This window comes from Phoenix dactylifera, chromosome 1 (genome assembly GCF_051530095.1).
Source record: "Phoenix dactylifera cultivar Ajwa chromosome 1, Ajwa_hap1_PhDact_Kaust_v1.1, whole genome shotgun sequence".
Taxonomy (NCBI): Eukaryota; Viridiplantae; Streptophyta; class Magnoliopsida; order Arecales; family Arecaceae; genus Phoenix; species Phoenix dactylifera.
The window spans coordinates 61613537-61637172 of record NC_143190.1 but is presented as its reverse complement, the minus strand read 5'-3'; the positions used below and the strand labels follow the sequence as shown (position 1 = coordinate 61637172).

The following is a 23636-nucleotide window of genomic DNA, read 5'->3' as shown; positions in this document are numbered from 1 at the left end:
GTCACAAATATTTTTCTTACCAATTAGAAGAAAGAATTTGTTTGACATAGCAAAAGAATTCTTTTTCTTTGGTCGAACCAGATTTATTAAATAAATCTAGTAAAAATGCATCCATATGAATTATAAAACAAAATATACAAAAAATCTAAAAAAATATCCGATGTACCAAAGCAAAGAGTGGTTTCCCTATGATTGGCTACATATATCAGAATCCAATCAACCATACTATTAGCCTCTCTATTACTATTACCTTGAATAATACCAACTCCTCTTAATCCACTGCATCTCCCAAAAATATAAGCAGCTAGCTTCATTAAAGTGGTGCCAAGGAAAGATTTGTTCATTGTCGATGATGAGTTTGGTAACACTGACACTAACAGGTTAAAGCCATACCAATATTCTGGCAAAACACTTCTACTTAAAAGTTAGAGCAGTTTGATTTATATTAGAATATTAAGCTCCACATTACATTGAAGGACAGCCAAGTTTCTCAACAAAAATAGAAATTCTGTTTCAAGTAGAGAGCATCTTAAATTTAGCTAGTAGTCATTTTGATAAACCAATGTCTCAGTGCGAGACTATCCACCCTCGCATAAGAGAGATTCCGAAAGACATCATTGTATTCAAAACAAAAACAAATGAACAATGAAACCTGCTTTTATAAATTGCAAGCCGGCTATTCTGACCTCATGGTATTGCAACAAAAGAACAAAAGAAGATGATAATTTTAGCAGGGCAATGGCGCGTTGAAGATGAGAAAGTGCCGCAACTAGATCTGATGAGACTGGCAAAATTGTCTGGATAGCCTCTGAATCAAATCTAACAACCAGAGCTTTGCATTGAATTGTATTAGTGAAATTACCTTTATCGCTAGTACTCAAAAGCTTCATGTAGTTTCTCCCTTGTATTGGAACCTTCATGGGGTGCTCTAATAAGTCAAAGCAGCTAAGCAATCACTCTTGGAACCCGCATACCAAATCCACGTTTCATTTTCTCAACTCTGATCAATCACAAGGACAGAATTTATTGAAAGATTCAAGGAATAAAATATGTTGACCAACCAAACAACTCCAATGAATTAGATAAATTCTTCTTATGAAGATGCATTTTTCAGCAATCAGCAAGTAAAAAACTGGTGGATTATAAGTAGTAACATTCAGAGTAGAACATATGCAGCAGCATGCAGCACAACTTCTCATCAATGGCCATTCAAGAAACATGAGATGATAAGTCTTTTCAAAAGAACTTAATTACTAAATCACCAAGGCCTGATGTTCATAAATCAGCTGCAAGACAGTTTTTAGCATCTCCTTACAGTGGCTGATTATTAAACGAGACTAAAAGTGCATATGTTTTAGTGAATGCAACTTCTCATATGGTATATACACTTGCAAATTATACAATCAGACAAGCACGGCCAATGCTAGCGATCCACAGACATTCAGATTCATAAATTGAAGAAAGTAATACATGTAGGGAGAACATATAATTAAATAAATGGCATGATATGTCTACAGCACAGTAGGCTCTTATACTATTTTGAATACTATGATACCAGATGGATCACAAACCAGAGTTCTCCATTGGAACGACAGACTGAACATGCACTGATAAGGAAGGTAGAATCACAGAAAATTTTGAACAGAATTAGAAGGATAGGGGCCAATGTGCTGGTTTATAGGATGAGCCAATGTGCCATAAGCTTCCGTAACTATACAAGGTTTTTACTTAGCAGGCTCAGCTTTGAGAGGTAGGCCAGTTAATGAGTTAAAAATTGCAACTCATCATGATTCGATTTTCCCTTTAAAAGTTTGGGAATCAAAGGATATATAAGCTAATGGAATTGGCCTGAGGGCTTGCCAGACAGCTGCTTCCAACATCACCATTGAGATTGTGAATGCAAAGAGGGCTAAGCTCAGCCATTTGCTAAATATTTGTGTAGTTGATTGTGGATTTCCACATTAAAATCCATACTAGATTGTGGATGGATAACAAACGGCATGCCACAACCCTAACAACTTAAAAAAAGAAAAAGAATTCCTAGGAAATACTGAAATCAGTGGTGGAGGAATACAACTTAGGAGGTTGATGATGTGGGTTGGAGGTGGATGGAACTAGCAGAAAGGCTCACAGAGTCAATGAACAGAAATAAAGACTAGAAGGAGGAAACAATGGAATGCCATAGGCTAATGATGCTAGGGGTGAACAAGCTGGCAATGCTAATAATAGATGAGCCAGCACATCCATTGGAAGACTATGATGCAAGTCAAAAGACGGCCATGGCACATGAGACAGATGCATCAGTAGTTGGTCTCAACTTGCTTGGGTGCACAGAAACACGGACAGCTTGGAAACATTCACTGGCTGGAAACAAGGTGGCACCAAGAACGAAGATAAGAATGAATGGAATCAAGGAGTTTCATAATGCTTAAAAAAAAATATGAAAAACTAAAAATTGAAAATGTAAATTTTAATTTTGAGAGAAAAGTAAAAATGCTACAATAGCATGTAGCACTTGGACAATCCAATGATTCATTCAAGAAGACTGTCAAAGAAAGAAAAGCAGAGCTGACATGTCAAATATTATATATGGGATAGACAGTAAAACCACGGAAAGTGGTCAACCATGGTAGGCATAGCTGTTAACCAAGGCAAAATATTTGAGGCAATGAACCCTAAAATGTCGAGTACATGTAAGAATAGAAGGGAAAAACATTGACTACAGAACAAAAAAATATGGACCTCTGCAACAGTGTTTGCACCTGCAAAAGCCCCAAGAAAGGTCAAAGAAGTTTAAAAAAAAAATGCAAGTAAAAGTCCACCACTGATTAAAAATTGAGTCCCACATTATGTTAAAGAATGTATCCAGATACCACAACAGAAAGGTAGGTAAACACTTCAAAACTCACTATCAGAGCTTGACCCTTTCATCCTTAATCTTGTTTAACTCCTCTTTGACATTAAGAGGCCCTTTAAACTTTCATTAACTCAATTTAATTGGATCTTTCAAGATACATGCATACAGGAACTTAACAATCTAGCCAGATTGATTTTCAGCCTTACCTACTGCATCTTTATATCTACAAAACCTATTCCTTGGATGCATCGTCAATAGTCTTTTCCCTACTATTTTGAGGTGAGTGCAAGTGCTGACAGTCTCAAAGAAGCTGCAGTAGCAACCCTAGAGGCACCTAGCAACTTGTAGTCCTTCCCACCAATTGTAGCATGATATGGAAAAATGAAGTAGCAGTACACATGATAAATCAAAGCTTGTTTCGTAAAGTCATAGTAACTTCAAATGTCATTTTCTTGTTTGGCAAGTGCACAGCATATGGTTGAGCAGTTATGATAAAAGAAATAAGGATTTGCTAAAATCTTCACAGGCTGCCACAACATTGATTACAATAGTTGAAAAATCTTAGACAATCATGTTCATGAGATCAATCTTTATATTACATTTCAATGTCAGATCATTGTAAGATTGATGGCAGTGATGGAACCACATATGGTTTCATGCAAACACTTCAAACTGTTCTTTATATCAAGGATTTTTATTTGTAAAGTTCTCTCATGACTCAATTGTCATCCAATATTTTATGCTTCATATCATGCTAGCATCAACTCACAAAAACTTTTATTCAGTTTCAGGAAAAGGCTTTGAATTGTCTTTTATATCAAGGATTTTCATTTGTAAATGAACAGAAACACTTAGCTGAAAGTTCTCCCATGCTTTAATTGTTATCCAATATTTTATGCTTTCTATACCTGGTAGCCATCAACTCAGGAAATCTTTTAAGGGGTCTCATTTGTTGTTTAAAAGTTATGTTCGCTGGGCTTCTACATATTGCTAAAAGAGCAGAAAAATAGCCTAGCATGTAAAAGGAAGAAAAACGCAAGAAATTATTCTAAATATGTTGCTAACATATTTTTAATCAACTATTCACCACATAACAAAGCTGAGTATGTGTTACTGGAAAAGAAACTCACGTTGGAGCAAGCCTGCCAAGACTATCAAGCTCCTCACCCGAGGCTTCATCAAAAACCTTTCCTGAAATCTCAATAATATAAGACCGACCAGCATTAGGCGAAAGTCCTCTACTAACCAGCAAATCCAAGTCTCTCTGATGAAGCTCTCTCCCATTTGCAATAACTCCAGTATTCCCACCAGCACAATATTTAGGCATAGGATAATTGAATTCTTCAATGAATGGCTGCAAAATCAAGCATTTTATCAATAAATCCAGTAATTGAATGCTACTACAGTTATTCAGAATTAGTTGCCCTTACAGGAATTATGCCAAGGCATGGATGTCCGATGACACCCCAAAATCCAGCACGGTAATCATACCTGAATCACAAGGGGAGCAGAACATGTTATCTTGGAAGAAGAATAACTAGATAACATATGAGTTGCAGTACAATCTACGTAACATCTCCTAAATCATAATTACAGCATGTAGAATAACTCAAAGGTGTTTTCTCAATGACCCTAAATTTAATCTGGTATTTGGTCAGTTGTCATGGATAAAGAAAGGATGGACTAGTGCACGAGGGTACCATCATTGCGGGGTCTGGGAAGGGTCAGATATATGCAGCCTTAGCCCTATGTGCGGAGAGGCTGTTTCTGTGTTCTAACTCATGACCACGAGGTCACAATTGAGCAGCCTTACCGTTGCGCCAAGGCTCAAAATGGAGGACAACCTTATTGTTGTCATGGATAAAACATATACAATATCAAGATGTTTCTTGCTTAGCTTAAAAGCTTAAACAATACCAATGCAAAAACTGATGTATGCAATCTGTATATCAGTGTCTCAATGTTTGCTATTTCTACAGATATTATATGTTCGATCTCAAGACCTAGAAGTTTTTTAAACTACTTCCTAAAGATGGGTTGTTTCTAAGACATGCTTTCAAGATTATATGCTGCACACATGCATTACAACACACATCATCAGACGAGTCATTGATTAAAAAAGAATTAATGTACAAAGCTGGTCGATAAAACCTTGCATCTCAGTGCAGATAAATTGCATGCCCTACAAGGGAACCAGTAACATACCAATATTCTCCACGATACACTGGTCCGGCTAGCTTTTCAGCCTTCTTAACCAAATGATCAGAAATAGGATGGCCATTAACTGAAACTTTTGATCTATCATCCTTCACTGACTGATTAAATAGAGAGATATCTTTGAAGGTCTTCTTTATAAGGCCAGCAAAGAATGAATCATCATCCTTGCCGATCCTATGCTGATATTCATCTCTTCTTACTTCCCAAGAATCTTGAGATAAATCAGGATTTGGGTACTCATCAACGGGCAAATCAATCTCAGTTGCTGCTTGTACATCTTTTACAGAGTTTTGCAAAAAATTTCCATTAAAAGATACAATCTTCTCTTGATTATAGCGTCTACTGGTGCTTCCCTTTCCAGAGTCATATGTTACCTCATTACATAATGGGTGCGCCAAATGCTCACGAAGTTGTAGACCTGGAACATCTGAAGTCACTTCATCCTCAAAGGGAAGTTCTGTAAAGCTGGGCACATCTCTCTGACAAATCTTACTGTCTGGACTCTCCACATCCTCGGACCTATTGGAAGATGTGGAGAGCCCCTGCATTTTCTCTGGATCACTAAAGTTTAGGTCATATTTTTTTCCAGTCATTTCATGACTTGATGTAGGAGGAGAAACTAGATTCTCAACCATAGACTGGATGTTATAGCCTGAGCTATCATAATCTTCAGAGTAAGAAGTATCAGGATGTCCACTGGCATGGCCTTGAGAGGGAAAATCCTCATTAAACCCATCATTAGAACCGTTATTGATCATAACTGCAGGCATGGCTGGTGGGGGGGCAGAAGTAACAAGTCTTTTCCCATCAAGTTCTAATGATATTACCTGAGAGCATGACCCACAGCGCAACTTAAAACATTTCTCTACCGTAAGCTTAAGTTTTTGAGGTAGCAGCAGCAATTCAAAACAACTACAGCAAACTACAAAAGGAGCAGCACCAGCTTTGGGTTGACAATGACGCCTATCCGTCTTGCCAGGAAACATAGCCCTTTGTTGTGGCTGTGGCTCGTAAGAATACAAGGATGAGTTGCCATATGTTGGATTGTAACTTCGTGAACCAGACACAGATGAACCATCCGCAGGGTAAAACCCATGATTGTTTACAAGATAAGGAACCCTCCTATTATTGATACAAGCAGGAGGAGCCTGTGCAGGCAGCATCTGGTGTTTGTTGTAGCAGAGCACACAGGAGCAGGCAGGTTGCGGGTAAAACCCTTCATGATGATAAGAGATTACAGGATCTAGATCAAGATGTCCACAGGGGCAGTTGCAAATTGCTCTTTCTGGGTACTGAACATGGCAGTGGTAAGAAGCCCTCCCAAGTGTTTGTGACACAAATGGCTCTCCATATCCAGGATAAAAGTTTGGCAGCCCTGTACTGTATCCATTTGGTGGACAAGGATGCAGACTAGATTTTTGATTCAATGATGATGAGCCATCAGGAAACCAAGTACCATGGCCTTGACGAACATAAGAAGAAGAGGCTTCCCTTCTGTTCTTCGGCATCCTTTCTTTTGGTCTGTCCACAACCTCGCAAGACCGACGAAGCTGATCTCTTAATTCATCAAGCTTTCTCAGAAGCAGCGCAGGATCTTGCTCGAGATGCTCAGCTTTGTCGGGGCCTTCCCTGTTCTGCTTCATGGCTGGGCCACCATTACCATATCCGTGAGTAAGTTTCATTTGCTGGCTGGATGGGCCTTCACCGGCAAAAGGAGCAACTGGAACACCATTTATCTGATCCCTCGGCAACCCACAAATGACAGAAGCCCTGCACTTCTCTTCGCCCATAGGTACTTGTGTCTGCTGAGCTCTGTGATACCGATCGGTATACTGAACATCCAGCTTTTCTTTAACCAATTCATCCACATTGGAGGCACGGTTGGTGACCTGAGCTCTAGGGGGGCCACAGCATATACTGTATCTGTCCCTTATCCCACTTCCTGAGGGTGGACCATGTAAGCTTGAGGCGTTGGGTTTTGGTGAAACATCCCTGTTTTCAGTTATGGACGCAGAGCCATGAATAGAATTTGCTCCTGAATTGAGGAGCATCTTTTCTTCTCTTCTAAACCCAAACTCTATGCTTTCTCGATCAGTCTCAGAACCAGAGTCGGGATTAACACCTTTCTTCTCCCAACAGCTCTCTGTCTCTGAATTATCAAAACATTTCACATCTCCTCCATCCGATCTTTCTGATGAATAATCTGTCACTGGATTTCGTTTCTTTGCTGTATTACCAGGAGATCAAAACAAGAGAAAATTACAGCAACGACAACAACCAAAAAAAAAGGAAAGAAAAAAACTTCTTTTCCAGTTTTTTAGAGAAAATCCCCTAACGTGTTGAAAATTAGATCTAAAAAAAAAAAAAGCCCAAACAGAGGAAGGAACTAATCTTTCTTAGGAAAAACAAAACTTTTTCAGAAGGAAAAATGACGAGCAATATCAAAAAGAAAAGAGATTAGAAAACCGAAAACCTACCTTGCAGGGTAGCACTGCAACCACCGCATCTATAGACCGTAAAATTGGGGAGCTCCGGAAGAAGCTTATCGCACTTAGGGCAACGCACCAATCGAACCTTCGCTCCTACCCCTTCCGCCATTCTCGCCGGAAGGGGAAGTAAAACAAAAAGATCTACAAAAGCTTCACGGGCTCCAAAGGAAAAGGACAAAAAAAGAAAACACACACCTCGAAACCCTTGCAGGAAGCGAGCGGAACCCCTCTCAGCTCAATCAAACTTAAATCCTCATCCAATGCCGCATTTTTCTTCGCCAAAGTTCAAGAAAGCAAAAGAAACGAACGAAAAGATCTCGCCTTTACTACATTCTACCGCACCAAGCCCTAAAAATCACCATCTGTCGCCATTTTTGGACCTCCAAGGACGGCAACAAGATGAGAAGAGCCTGGGCTACATTTCCGATCGCAGGTTTTCTCTTCCCTATTTCTTGTATTCTTTATGCTTCTTGGAACCTTTGGAATGGTTCGGGGGAAAAGGAAAAGGAGAAGAGAAAAGAGAGGAGAGAGAAGGTTTAGAAGGAGAACGTTGGGAAGGGTCGTGGGAGAGGTGGGAGGGCTTTTTCTTCCGCTACCTGCCAGATTTTTCATTCACTCGGCGAGTCGGAACGACTCGGAGGAGAACCAGATGGAAAACTCGTCGATTAATTGGCGTAGTGGGAAAACTCGTAGGTTGTTTTAGATTTAATTAACAAGGACTTTTTGTTACAGTGGAGTCTTTAGAGAGATGGGAAAGTAAATTTCCCTATTTTCTTTTCTCCCCATTGATTGATCCCATTGATCGGTGGACATATGCTCTTTGATGGCGGCGGTGGTGTGGAATTTGTCAACCATGACCCAGAGGCTAAATTGACGATGACTGATGGCCGGCAGATTTTTGACCAGTTCGTCCTGGGTGCTAAGCTCAGATCAACATAGAAAAATATCATCTGTACGAGATATATACTAAGAGCGGACCGCATTCTTCTTAAAAAGACTGCCACAATGATTAAGTGAATTCAAAGCTAAAGACACTAGCTAGTGGGATACAGCTGCTCCACATTTGCAGTATATTGGACGAGTCTCCTTCTATGGGGCTACACATGTCTACAAGAACGTAGACAGTGCTGCAGACTGGATGACATCTTATGCGATATTCCGAAAATTTTATTTGGGAGAACTATGTATCTGTCCCTTCTCTCTTTCACTTTGTACTTTTTTTTTCTAATTTCATGGGCTACATCTACACCTGAAGTGTGTGAGTTCCTGTTGTACCAAAAACAAATTAAAAAAAAAAAAAGGACATCTGCACTCTTTGGGCTTATAATAACCAGCAATTAATTAATTAATTTACTGTCGACATCACATAAATCAATTTATATTTGTTCTTTTACTCAAAAACAAAAAAAAATATGAAAAGTGAATTTATTTGATATGAATGATTGTTATGAAAGCACTAAGAATATAATTGGTAAATTTAACTCTCGAACCTATGGGTTTGATTCATGTGTTAATTTAGGACTGTTTGGTTTATAGAAGAAGGAGAGAAAGTATGGTCTAAAAAAAACAAAAAAAAAAAAATCTCTTATTTGATTGGAGTTTTCAAATAAAAAAATAAAAAATAATATTTTTATAAAAATAAGATTTTCATATTTTATGAAAATAAAAAATTTATGGAGGACATGAAAAAACTATTTTTCCACCGACTGAAAATTGAGGTCTTTTTTTCCAAAAGAATTCTTAAGCCATCCAAATTTATTGATAAAGTCTTTCCATTTATTAAGAGTATAATAAGTATTTCATATAATTTTTCTACAAAAGTAAATGCTAAACCAAATATAAGCCACTTTAGTGGAATATACCATTTTTTCATAATCAACTAAACATGCCAAAACTAGAAATTATCTTTCGAGAAAAAACATTCTAGGGAAAAAAAATTCTTCCTGCGTACCAGACGACTCCTTAAAATGAGAATTGGTTAGGTTTTGTTTTTACCCCTCTTACATATCAAAAAAAATAATGATTGTTATAGTAATTATTATGTATTATTACAATAAAAATACTAATTAATAAAAGAGCATTTGCATAAGCCAATGTTTATGGAATAAAATTATCTTTTTGTAAAGGTTGAAGCTAAGAATTGTTATTTTTTGATCAATGCTATTAAATGATGGTTGTTATTCCTGTTGTATAAAATCTATAATAATGGAATCAACAATCAGATGATGATTGTTTTTTCAATATTGATGTATAACATGGGGAATCTCTACCAAATTGCGATGACAACAACCATGAAGTTATTAGAACTGTCCATTCAAATGTTGGATATGGGAGCTCAAGAAAGATGGCTCAAAGGCCCCATGGCTCTTTCATCTGCATCAAATCCAAAAACAATTATATTTATGCACTTCAAAATCCAATGTTATAGGACTTGATTTGTGAAACTTTGAACCGTTGAATTAATTATTAAGTGTACAAGCGTGACATTGCTATCCCAACAGCAAAACAAAAGGGGAATATTTTTGCATTTCTGAGGAATTTGAGTCTATAAATAATTATACCTCTAATTTATCTCCATTTTTAACGTCCGGACCGGCCGGATCCGAACGTCAGAAAACCTAGCAGAGGAAGTCTGTCTTTTCGCCGTATGTAATCGGCGATTTCTCTCCCTTTCTTTTGTCCTATCGTCTCTGAAATTTCTGAGTTCCGTTTTTGTCCGAAATCTGACTTTCTTTCGGACTTCTGGCGCAGTTGTACGGATTGTTTCAAGAATTGTTTAACGGACATTTCCTGCTGTAGCGGAACATGTCAGAGAGAATCTAGGTTGCTCTGATTTCCGCGGGTAAGGACAAAACAGGAACCTCCATTTTCTTTTTCTTTTCGCCCACCAAATATCCGACCCATTCAACCCCCTTTTCTTTTCTTTCTTTCTTTCTTTCTTTCCTCCCTCCTCCTCCTCCTCCTCCTCCTCCTCCTCCTCTTCTTCTCTCTCTCTCAACACCTCCTCACACCATAGCCAACAAAATCAAAAAAAAATCTAACTAAATAGGTATAAAATGTCCACATGATTTATCCAAAAAAAGTTTCTAAAGTGATGTGCCACATAGGAAGCTATATTTGCTTTCCAATAAATATGTGTGGCCCTGAAAGCGCCACAATCCTCGATCATTCTCTTTATGTCCTGAATCAGAGACATCCCGTCTATCATGATATGTCGTCCGTTGAATCCCTCGATCACATAAGCAGAGTCAACCCATATCTCTTTATTTTAGCGATCATCGCCCATGGAGAATTATTGAAAATACTTAAAATAAAAAATTAATAGAAGATGCACTAAGGCCAATGAGGTAATTTAATTTGTCAACTGCATAATTTCTTTTCAAAATTTACTATTAAATTTTTCTAGACTTTAATAAAAAATTTAAATTAAAAAAATATTATTTTGATTAGATTCATCAACATAGGGATGGATCAATTCAAGCATAAATTAATAATAAGTTTTCTTTTAGTTTATGATTGGAGTGATTCATCTCTGAGTTAATGAATTTGATTCAGCTAGCAATTTTTAAAGGAAATTATTATTGTCTCTAAAAGATTTTGGCTTGCCGTGCAAAAGAGCTCGTTTCGGTGCGAGAACGAAGTCCCATCACATCAGTCCAAAGACTCCTGGGCACGGTGGTCCGGGCCATGTTTCAGAACAATGTGGGGTCCACTACCGCCAGCCTGGACGCTGCGGCCCCTAATTTGCTAGGCTGGCAGCAACCGGGCCGGTAACTCTTTCTCGACGACCGGTTCTCCTCGGCGTTTCAAGAAATTGACCTTACGAGAGGAGAGAGTGAATAAGTGGGGAAGAACTGGAAATACGAGCTAGAAGTAAGGGCTCTTTGGTCAAAAAAATATCAAATGATATGGAAGGACGTCTGTTGGTCAAACTTCTATTCACATGACTTCGTTCAGTTGGCTGCTGACTTTTGCGTCCAACAACAGTCAACCCAGCCGGTCTACGTGGCGTCGTGTTGCCGGTTCCCTGGCACCATCTGGCATTAATCATCAACGCGTTTAAATCAGCAAGAGAATACTCGGATAATTTGGAAAGTTGGGATATATTATATTTTTATGGAAACGCCGGAAAGAAGGCACCTCCTGCCTCCATGGGGCGGTCAGATCGGGTCACATACGAATTGGGTTGGATCAAAAATTCATCAATGCAACTTTAATCTATTTATTAAATAAATTAAAAATTTAAATCTCAATCCAATTTATTTATTAAATAGATAATTCGATCTGATCCACATAATTTATTTATTAAATGAGTTAAATTTGTTAGACAGATTTTTGACAGTTTAAATGGATTTGCACATGTTAAGCGGGTCGAGTTAAATAGGTCAAAAATTGGTTAAGCATTTTCAAGTAAATTAAACAGATTAAACAAATCAAAATGGGTTAAGCGGATCAAATATTTAAATTTGAACCCAAACCATTTAATAAACAAGTTCAGACAGGTTTACCTATTTACGATCTGAACTCATTTCAGGAGCGGCCCAATATATTTGGAGGCCTAAGGCGAACTCACTAAGAAAGGCTTTTTTAAAAAAAAATAATAAAAAAAATTTAATAAGTGTAAAATACTTTTGAATATCGTTTCTTTATGAATTCTAATAATTTTGTTTCTTATGAGTATTCAAATAATAGAAATAACATCTGTTTCTAAATCCTTTATCACTATTTTAATAGAAATTATACTGGGCAATCTCCTACTTACATGGGTGAATCATACTGTCTGCAAATTTCTATAGTTCATAAGGCCATGAAGAGAAACTTAGCTTATGTTTATAGAAATATCTCTACTTCCACGTACTTGTCAAATTTAAGTGTCACTAGTTGGTAATCTTCAATTTAGCATATTCTTTGAGCTCTTCAAGATGTGATTAAACATGAAATCTATTTCCATATGAGGTCTTGCATATGAAAAGAGTATTTGCTCTTTTAGAAACATGATACAGGCTCTGGCAGCAAACTTTAATCATTGAAGAGGTCGAAATATAGACAAATCGTCACACAAAAAAAAAAAACAAAGAATGCATACAATGATAACAAAATGGTTAAAAATGTAAAATGATAACCATAGCCACTAGAAGGCAAACACATAGCAGCATTTTTAAGAGGTAAACAAGATTTTCAAACAAATAGCACAATCTAAGGGAAAAAAAAAAAGAAATCCATAGTCCCCAGGGGCCCAGACCTAGTTCCCTACTTCCCCTTGGTTTGTTCTGGATTTCGGAAGTCATTTGCCATTCGCCAGACGGAACTGAAGTCTGAGATCAAAAAAAAAAAGAAAACCGAAGTCGGAAGCTTACCTGGAGAGGGCGGAGGGCCGAGAAGGAGAACTGGAGAAAAGTCGTCGGCACGCCGGCGCCACCGCCTCCCAATCCCTCGTCACTCTTTTCAGCCGAGTGCGGAGTGCCGGCCCAACGGGAGGACAAGGGTTCGCCATCCTCGAAAGACGGAACTCGGCCGAACAAGCGAAGGACGTAGACGAAACTCGGAAGAACTAAGGCGGAACCGAAACTCTTCTTGTTCGGTACCGAAGACGGAGGAACTCATGAACCACCGAACAAGAAGGAAGAACTCAAGAAAACAAGAACCGAAGAAGAAGAGTTGAAGAAGATGAGTGACTACGGCGATTTACCGCCATTACTGTTTATTTATGGTGGATGGTCGAATGGAGAAGACGGGCTATGCTGGAGGCTGGAGCTTGGAGAAGACGGGCTATGGATGGGGCACAGGAGGCCGACTAGGAGGTCTTGTCTCGTAGGCTGTAAGCCATAACCCCGTCTGCTGCCTGCCACCTGGATGCTGCCATGGCCATGCTATAGCCTGTCAGCCTGGAGCTTGTGCCTACGAGCCTACTGCCTACGCTGGAGTAGCTCTTCCGGAGGCCTTCCTTTGGGCCAAGGCTCGGGCCGGCCCTAACGTATTTATGTCAAATCCAAACCTGCTTAAAGCGGTCATTCGTAGGTCAGATTAACGGGTCGAATCATAAATTACCACCTCCGCATCCCTCCCTCTTCTTGAAAAAAATAGTTATTATGAAGCTACAGCTAACTTCTTGTTCATTTTTACAAGTCTAAAATTTTCAGGTGGGAGAGCCAAGCTTCCAACCAAGTTCAAGCCTTTTTTTTTCCAAAGAAAAATATCGACCAAGTGTGTCATAGAGCAAATATTTCATGAAAAACTAATTGGGTTACATTTGTTTATTTCACTTTCTCAAAAGGCGTAATGGTTGCGTCCATCCTTTGCTCCGAGATATCTGGGCTATGGTGAGGAATGGAGGGGCCTTCCAGATCAAGCATATTTTTCGTGAAGCTAATGGGGCTATGGACTGGGGGACTGCTTATGTAGCCAGTCATTCTGCTAGTACCCTATGGGCTGGTGATAGGAAGTTGCTTCTGGCACTTCGAGGTATTTTGTTTTTTAATTTTATTAGATACATCCATTCTCGGCACGTATGATCCACCCACCTTAGAGGAAAAAAAAAGGAAAAAAGCCGACTTACTTGCCTTTTTTCAGCTTGTTGTGTTAGATTAGAACTTTTAGAACCTGCACCAAAAATTATATATCAATGTAGCAGTCCAAAGCAATCCTACCCCCACATCACGCATTGCAAGATATGAGATTGTACAATCATGTGTGCCATGTCGACTAGGGCATCAACATGCAAGGAAGATTGTTGCTAAATGAAACCTGTTGCTCCTAATAATTTTTAATCCCTTCATTAATTGTACGCGTTCACATATAGAGATATTTAAGAAAGATTGGAAAAGATAAGTTGTAACTGGAGCAGTACCAGGGTGGTAATGTGCTGTGCTAGCTGGAGGCTAATAAGACAGAGCCTGATTAATAGTCTGAGTTCCTGAACGTTTAAGAATCTAGCAAGCAGCTTGCTGCCGGCGTATATGGACAAAGATCATGCTGGTAGACTCTGCCAAGTCTGTTTTAAAAAAAATTATTTTAGTATTTCAAAATATTTCATACTCCTTTATTAGTATACATCTAGAAAAATTAAAATAAAACCGTGGAGCTTTTGTCATTGGATATCTGAATAGTTGCTTTCATCGAGCACAATACCATAAAACCTCCGCTATAAATACTATTATCCTCTTCTCATTTCATACATACTTTATTTCTTTTCTGAAAAACATCTCTCTTTCTTCTATTCTCCATGGAAGAGCCCTCTATTTTCTTTCTCTTCTATTTCTAGAAAATATCACCATATTTTTATTCTTGAGGCAAAGGGAAATCAGAAGCAAGTTAATCAAATCTTTATATTTGAGAGCGCATTCTTATAAAGATGCTCCTATCATTGAACATCAGGGGATAGATACGTTGGAACCCTTCACATCGAATTATAATTTCGAAGAATACAAAATTTATCTTTAAGGACAACACTATCTGCGTGCCTCTATAGCTAAATTTTCCTACTCCATTTATTTACATTTATTTATTTTTAATTACTTATTTATTTATGATTATTTATGAGTAATTATTATAAACTTTTGCATTCACTTTCTTAAAATTTCTCCACAAAAAAGTTTTTTTTTTTTCTCTTAAAAGAAATGAACGATGGTGATCAGCCAAAATTTTATTAAATTTATGAAGTAAGACAACATAGTACAAGATGTTGGATCAGGGTTTAATTAAACGGGATTAGACGGGATCCAACATTCTCTCACTTGGATCATATTGACGCTATTTGTCAATGTGGGCCACAACTTAACGGGATCCCAACACAAGAAGCATGAGGGAGAAGAAATCCTGGGAGGCAAGGAAGAGCGAGAGAGAGTATGTGTGTTGGCAGAGTGGGGGGAAGGAAATGGGTGGCTTGACACTCTCCAGCCTACACAACACAAAAATTACACCAGCTGCAACATTATGAAGTACATAATGTTATGTTGCTGCATTTGTTGCACAAACTCCTCTATCTAGCACGGATGCAGGCATCAAACGATTATGTTGACTTTTAAAAGCCAAGATCAGGTTCAACAGGTCACCGCCCAGTTGAATTTGGTCAGTCACCGGCTCCAGCGCAGCATTCCGCGGCTGTTACAGCAACTAGTTGACACCACCAACACAAAGATGATTTAAAACTAAGCGAGGCATGATCACTGGCATGTGTAGATCTTTTGTTAGATTTTCAAAATTAGAGACGAGAACTGACACCACCTATGCCTCACATCATGGGTGGAAAATAAAAAAAATACCACCGTGATCGGCTAGATTTAGGAGGGCACCGATGATGTAGATGGGTGCCACTGTAATAACCCCAAAATATTTTTTTTTATATAAAAAAAGGATAGAATAGTCCTTTAAAATTGATATAAGGGGTAAAATTGGAAGGAATCAAAAGATAATGGCATAGTTGTAGATGCGTTGAAGTGGTAAGGGTAAAATGGAAAGGAATCAAAAGTTAATGGCATAATGGTAGATATGTTGAAGTGTTAGGGGTAAAATAGGAATTTAATAATATTAAACAAAGGATGAATAGTGCCTTGATGTGATTTAATTGGAGGGTTTGAGCTGGCTTTTGGAATGAAACCGAGAGACAGAGAGGGGAGTCTCAGGCGTGAAACAGAGAGGAAAGAAAGAAAGAAAAAGAGAAGAAGAAGAAGAAGAAGAAGAAAGAAGAAGAGGAAGAGAATTCGAGGAGGAAAGAAATTCCGGTTGCGCTGCCAGCTAAAGGAAAAAGTGTAAATCTCCTTCTCCTCTACGCAAGGACCTCGATTTCCAAAAAGAAAAAGGTAAATATCCGTCTCTATCTAGTCTTTTGATGACATTAGGCTATACAAAGGGTGGATATAGTCTAGAGGGGTCGGATAAGGGTTGTAGAGGCGGTTAAAAGAGGAAGAATCGGATTTTGACAAATTTTTCCGGCACTACGGAAAAACTGTGTCGAAGTTCCAACTTCGACGAATTATTTAGGGGTCAAACGACCTCCGATAGCAATGCATATTACCTCTTTAGAATTCTCTATGAGTGTAGAATGTTAGGTAAAAATTTTATCAAATTTGGAGTCTGGAAAGTGGATCAAACCCGGGATGAAGTAACCGGCTGTCGGTCCGGGTTACTGTTCATCCGGGTGGAAAAATAGGGGATTTCATGCTATAATAGGGTATTAAGCCTAGATTAGGCTTAGGGAAATCTTGTACTCATGCAAGGGAGTCCCTAATACACATAAATGGTGAGTTAATTAATAAAAAAAAGAAAAAAAAAGAAAAGATTTAGGGAACGGGAGAGTTGAATCAATTAAAGTTTCCTATATTATAATTGGCACGTAGATTATAACCCTTGATACAAAACTAAATGTATTGTAAATGCATGTCACAGTTGGGTAAGAAGCTAGGGAACAAGAGGAAAAAGTCCCCTGCTGCCTACTGTAAAATTCTAGAGGCGTATCGATGCCGTGCCAGATTGGCAGGTGAGTGGGAGTTTGTATTTTGCACCATGAGCACATTCCTTATTCATTTTCATGAATGTTGCCAAGTGTGACTTGATTCCACCTGAGCTTATTGATTAATTGTTGTAGTAGATTCCTCTATAATCTTGATTCTCTATGCTTGATTATTCTGTACATGCATTTGAGGGAACATTGAGAGGAATTACGAGGGGTAGATGAGTAATTAAATGGGTTCCAAATTGTGAAATGACTTCTTTTGTAAATTGATTTCATTTTCTCTATTTCAAAGACTTGTGAGTGGTAGCCTTGATTATACTCTTTTATGAGTAGTTAAATTGGATCTGAATTGTGAAATGATTTCTTTTGTAAATTGATTTCATTTCCTCTATTTCAAAGACTTGTGAGTGGTAGCCTTGATTATACTCTTTTATGAGTAGTTAAATTGGATCTGAATTGTGAAATGATTTCTTTTGTAAATTGATTTCATTTCCTCTATTTCAAAGACTTGTAAGTGGTAGCCTTGATTATCTCCTTTATGAGTAATTAAATTGGATCTGAATTGTGAAATGACTTCTTTTGTAAATTGATTTCATTTCCTCTATTTCAAAGATTTGTAGAGCTCATTTCAGTGGTATATTGAGTTGCATTGCACACCCTTGACCCCTCACTCCCAACCCTGATGTTAGTTATGATTGGGTCGGAGTCGAGTGAGTGGTAGTCTTAATTATGCTCCTTTTAATAGAGTATTGGGAGGGTGCATTATGGCATTCATGCATAGCTTGGCAGTATCTGCAGGACACCTATAGTCGATGGGGTTGAACATCGGCCTTTGTGCACATAGTAGCCTTCTGGGTGGGCGGAGCCCAGTCCCTTCCTAGGGGGGACACGGCCCTAGGCGTAGGATCGGCCGGTCCTACGACTTATATTCTGCTTGCCGCCGGGCATAGTAAGACCCCGCGAGGTGCAGTATGGCTTTCCGCGGATGTAGAATTCTCGCGAGGTGCCGTTTAGTATGTAGATGTGAGATGGATTTCTGTTCTGGATACTGGCCAGCATTTACATGATTAGTGTGGTGTCTTATCCTGCATATGCATGTAACAGTAGGGAGTTGTTGCTGGTTCGCCTAGGGCGTAAAATCCACCTTCCGACAGCTGTCTAGCATTTACATTATCGATATGGTGTCTTATCCTGCATATGCATGTGACAGTAGGGAGTTGTTGCTGGTTCGCCTGGGGCGTAAAATCCACCTCCCGACAGCTGTCTAGTGATGATTTCAGCATATTGACACCTGATTTGTATGTTCTAGCATTATGATCTGTTGAGCATATTCATGAGTAGCATATATGTTTACTTGATTATTCCATATATGCTTCAGATGAGTTGATATTGATTGTGGTGATATTGATGATTTACTCCATATTCTCTATGTTGAGATCATGTTCATCTTGTTATTGCTCTTGAGATTTCACCTCGAGCCATGATTATATCTTGTCTCATGTGCATAGTACTCTCTACTCCACTCACTGAGTATTTATATACTCACTCCCCAGTTTGGTGTTTTTGATTGCAGGGCAGGTATTGTATAGAGAGGAGCAGGATTAGTGGTTGCCTGCTAGCTGTGCCGCTCCATAGTATAGTATAATATAATGTAGATAGAGTTTTATACTTTTTGGTGTATTATAAACCTTCTATTGTATATAGTGCATAGTTACAGTCATAGATCCTGTTGTGGATATGGGTTTGACCATGGATGGATTAGGAAGCAGGTATATATATATATATGTGTGCAGATGAGTTATATGCCTGAGATGATGTATTGATATATATTGTCCAGGTTCATTATGTGACAGATTATGTGATTGCTGCTCTGACAGGTAGTGTTGTTGTATGTATTGAGATAATTCTGACAGGTCACTATAGAAAAAGTGATCATTTTGTGCATGTATCATGCCAAATTTTTCAAGATTTATTGATGATTGATAGGTAGTAGGGTTCTACGTGGTGGCTGGTGGCCTTATGCCTACCCGCACCCTAGGACCGTCGCGGCGGCCCGCCGGGAACGGGGCGGGGGTCGTGACAAGAGGTGGTATCAGAGCAAAGGTTAAGAAGAGTCCTGTCAGAGCAATAGGGTGAGTCAGGATTAAGTATAGGATTATACTATGGAGCATAGGATTTTTCTGTATGTTAATTTATGAGTCATTTATAATTCAGTAAAATATATTATGACTCAGTGTGTAATAACTGCCATCTCTCTTGATTCTTTTAGAGACATATAAAAAATACCTCCAAGGAGAGGACCTGCTCGTCCTGGAAGGAGGATGGAGCCAGATATAGCATTGGATGCGGGTTCTGCACATGTCGAGCCCCAAAGAGAAAAATCTCCTCCTGCTAATAGACGGAGGGTTAATGATCAAGGAGAGGTAGGAAGTAGAGATGCATTGATGGAACAGTTACTGGCGGAGAATTAGCCTCTGAGAGAGCAGATTGCTCAGGGGAAACCTCCTGCCCCGTCAGTAGTATCCATCTCACCTTCTGTACCTATGCCAAGAAGTTTGGCCAGGCGAGCTCTAGATGATGAGGGGATTACTGTACAAGAATTTCTGAGGCTCAGAGCCCCGGAGTTTAAGGAGGAAGAAGGTGAAGATCCTCAGAGATTTCTGGAGGAGACTGAAAAGATGATACGGAGACTGCCCTGTTCTGATGCAAGAGCTATAGAACTTGTAGGGCTTACAATGAAGGAAGATGCCTGGGACTGGTACCAGAGACAAGTGGAGGACAGATTGTACAGTAGGAATCCTCCAACCTGGGAAGAGTTCAGGCAAGCAGTGATGGATGAGTTTTTGTCTCCGGCTGAGAGGCAGAATCGGGCTCTTCAGTTTGAGAGGCTGAAGCAGATGCCCGGAATGAGCGTATCTGAGTACGCTCGTGAGTTCACTATATTGGGGAAGTATGCTCCTTACATCATCCCCACTGAAGCTGGCAGGATAGAAAGATTCAGGCGGGGCTTGATTTCCTCGCTGTATAATGCAGTACTGGCATTAGAGGTCCCCACCTTGTCTAGGCTGATAGATAAAGCAAAACAGTGGGAGACCAGAAACAAAGAGGAAAGAGCTGAAAGAGAACAGAGGAAAATGAGTGTGGGGAAGGAGCAAAGCAGTAGAGGTAGATCTGAGGGAGTAAATCTCTCGGAGGGCCCGACGGAGCAGTCTGTACGCTCAGCTCCACCTGCCCCACGTAAGAGGAAATGGAGGGAAAGAGATCAATCACAAGATACTTTTCTACCATCAGTACCTCGTCCTCCAGTCACTATGGCCATAACTGAATCTAGGTTCCAATTATGGCCAGTATGTGGCATATGTGGCAAGCAGCACCCTGGCAGATGCAGAATGGGTCAGGGAGTGTGCTACAGATGTGGACAGCCGGGTCATTTTGCCAGAGAATGCCCGCAGGGTGCCACCCAGCAGTTTGTGCCTTTGGCATCCTACCCTTCTGTGCAGATGGACAGGCCTAGTAGTAGGGAGCCTGTAGGCAGAGGCAGAGGTCAAGCACAAACATCACAGCAGAGTGCTGGACCATCTCAACTGTCAGCTCCAATAGGCAGAGGGCCAGGAAGGGTGTTCACGGTAAATCCACAGGAGGTACAGGCATCGAATGCAGCTGTGACAGGTATGCTCCTCATTGATAAGATTAAAGCTTGAGTGTTATTTGATTCTGGAGCTACCCATTCATTTGTGTCCCCTTATTTTGCTAAGAAGTTAGCTAAGGATAAGATATTAATGCATATTTCCTTAGCTATTAGTACATCTGTAGGGGATAGTATAAAAGCGAAGTATGTGTATCCTACCTGTGTGGTAGAGATAGAAGGTAAAACACTCCCAATTTATTTGATTCCCAATACCACACCGAGCAGAATATGAAGAGCAGATACATTCACCCCTTTGAGTAATCAGGTAATTTACTCTTTTAAATTCGAGGACGAATTTTATATAAGGGGGGGAGGATGTAATAACCCCAAAATTTTTTTTTTTATATAAAAAAAGGATAGAATAGTCCTTTAAAATTGATATAAGGGGTAAAATTGGAAGGAATCAAAAGATAATGGCATAGTTGTAGATGCGTTGAAGTGGTAAGGGTAAAATGGAAAGGAATCAAAAGTTAATGGCATAATGGTAGATATGTCGAAGTGTTAGGGGTAAAATGAGAATTTAATAATATTAAACAAAGGATGAATAGTGCCTTGATGTGATTTAATTGGAGGGTTTGAGCTGGCTTTTGGAATGAAACCGAGAGACAGAGAGGGGAGTCTCAGGCGTGAAACAGAGAGGAAAGAAAGAAAGAAAAAGAGAAGAAGAAGAAGAAGAAGAAGAAGAAAGAAGAAGAGGAAGGGGATTCGAGGAGGAAAGAAATTCCGGTTGCGCTGCCAGCTAAAGGGAAAAGTGTAGATCTCCTTCTCCTCTACGCAAGGACCTCGATTTCCAAAAAGAAAAAGGTAAATATCCGTCTTTATCTAGTCTTTTGATGACATTAGGCTATACAAAGGGTGGATATAGTCTAGAGGGGTCGGATAAGGGTTGTAGAGGCGGTTAAAAGAGGAAGAATCGGATTTTGACAAATTTTTCCGGCACTACGGAAAAACTGTATCGAAGTTCCAACTTCGGCGAATTATTTAGGAGGTCAAACGACCTCCGATAGCAATGCATATTATCTCTTTAGAATTCTCTATGAGTGTAGAATGTTAGGTAAAAATTTCATCAAATTTGGAGTCTGAAAAGTGGATCAAACCCGAGATGAAGTAACCGGCTGTCGGTTCGGGTTACTGTTCATCCGGGTTGAAAAATAGGAGATTTCATGCTATAATAGGGTATTAAGCCTAGATTAGGCTTAGGGAAATCTTGTACTCATGCAAGGGAGTCCCTAATACACATAAATGGTGAGTTAATTAATAAAAAAAAGAAAAAAAAAGATTTAGGGAACGGGAGAGTTGAATCAATTAAAGTCTCCTATATTATAATTGGCACGTAGATTATAGCCCTTGATACAAAACTAAATGTATTGTAAATGCATGTCACAGTTGGGCAAGAAGCTAGGGAACAAGAGGAAGAAGTCTCCTGCTGCCTACTGTAAAATTCTAGAGGCGTATCGAGACCGTGCCAGATTGGCAAGTGAGTGGGAGTTTGTACTTTGCACCATGAGCACATTCCTTATTCATTTTCATGAATGTTGCCAAGTGTGACTTGATTCCACCTGAGCTTATTGATTAATTGTTGTAGTAGATCCCTCTATAATCTTGATTCTCTATGCTTGATTATTCTGTACATGCATTTGAGGGAACATTGAGAGGAATTACGAGGGGTAGATGAGTAATTAAATGGGTTCCAAATTGTGAAATGACTTCTTTTGTAAATTGATTTCATTTTCTCTATTTCAAAGACTTGTGAGTGGTAGCCTTGATTATACTCTTTTATGAGTAGTTAAATTGGATCTGAATTGTGAAATAATTTCTTTTGTAAATTGATTTCATTTCCTCTATTTCAAAGACTTGTGAGTGGTAGCCTTGATTATACTCTTTTATGAGTAGTTAAATTGGATCTGAATTGTGAAATGATTTCTTTTGTAAATTGATTTCATTTCCTCTATTTCAAAGACTTGTAAGTGGTAGCTTTGATTATACTCCTTTATGAGTAATTAAATTGGATCTGAATTGTGAAATGACTTCTTTTGTAAATTGATTTCATTTCCTCTATTTCAAAGATTTGTAGAGCCCATTTCAGTGGTATATTGAGTTGCATTGCACACCCTTGACCCCTCACTCCCAACCCTGATGTTAGTTATGATTGGGTCAGAGTCGAGTGAGTGGTAGTCTTAATTATGCTCCTTTTAGTAGAGTATTGGGAGGGTGCATTATGGCATTCATGCATAGCTTGGCAGTATCTGCAGGACACCTATAGTCGATGGGGTTGAACATCGGCCTTTGTGTACATAGTAGCCTTCTGGGTGGGCGGAGCCCAGTCCCTTCCTAGGGGGGACACGGCCCTAGGCGTAGGATCGGCCGGTCCTACAACTTATATTCTGCTTGCCGCCGGGCATAGTAAGACTCCGCGAGGTGCAGTATGGCTTTCCGCGGATGTAGAATTCCCGCGAGGTGCCGTTTAGTATGTAGATGTGAGATGGATTTCTGTTCTGGATACTGGCCAGCATTTACATGATTAGTGTGGTGTCTTATCCTGCATATGCATGTGACAGTAGGGAGTTGTTGCTGGTTCGCCTGGGGCGTAAAATCCACCTTCCGACAGTTGTCTAGCATTTACATTATCGATATGGTGTCTTATACTGCATATGTGAGGATGATAGTGTTATTTTGATGATTAACAAGCAATTATCTAGAGTATATTATAAGTTAAATTGATACTTCATTTATAAGTTCATTACTCTCAGTATATTTGTATGAATTGATATAGATACATGTCTTTGTTCATTTGAATGAATCTAACCTTGAGATGCAGCAAGGAATGTTTGAGTCAACCCAAAGGATGATTGGGTCGACCCCGGCACACCAAGAAGTCATTTGGCACACTTCTGCAAAATTGGCACAGATGAACAGTGAGTTGGGTCGACCCAA

General features: G+C 39.2%; 1 protein-coding gene across 2 annotated transcripts; it reads right to left on the bottom strand.

Moving 5' to 3' along the window:
- Positions 1-412: 412 nt before the first annotated feature.
- Positions 413-8274, bottom strand: LOC103696830 (uncharacterized). Of its 2 annotated transcripts, none has more exons than XM_088708789.2 (6): positions 7552-8274; positions 5063-7301; positions 4288-4348; positions 3988-4211; positions 863-1000; positions 413-775 (listed from the first exon to the last, which is right to left on the bottom strand). In XM_088708789.2, the coding sequence occupies exons 1-5, from the start codon at positions 7670-7672 to the stop codon at positions 946-948; spliced, it is 2700 nt and encodes an 899-aa protein (XP_088564915.2). In that variant the 5' UTR covers positions 7673-8274; the 3' UTR covers positions 413-775; positions 863-945. The 2 variants fall into 2 exon arrangements, with proteins under 2 accessions (XP_088564915.2, XP_088564916.2); XM_088708790.2 differs by having other exon boundaries at positions 413-784; positions 7552-8177.
- Positions 8275-23636: the final 15362 nt, after the last annotated feature.

Excerpts from the sequence above, each read along its gene's own strand:
- LOC103696830 (XM_088708789.2), bottom strand. The coding sequence starts at position 7,672 with ATGGCGGAAGGGGTAGGAGCGAAGGTTCGATTGGTGCGTTGCCCTAAG. Across the intron at positions 7,302-7,551 it reads TTGCAGTGCTACCCTGCAAG|CAAAGAAACGAAATCCAGTG; the intron begins GTAGGTTTTCGG and ends CTGGTAATACAG. Across the intron at positions 4,212-4,287 it reads CATGCCTTGGCATAATTCCT|CCATTCATTGAAGAATTCAA; the intron begins GTAAGGGCAACT and ends TTGATTTTGCAG.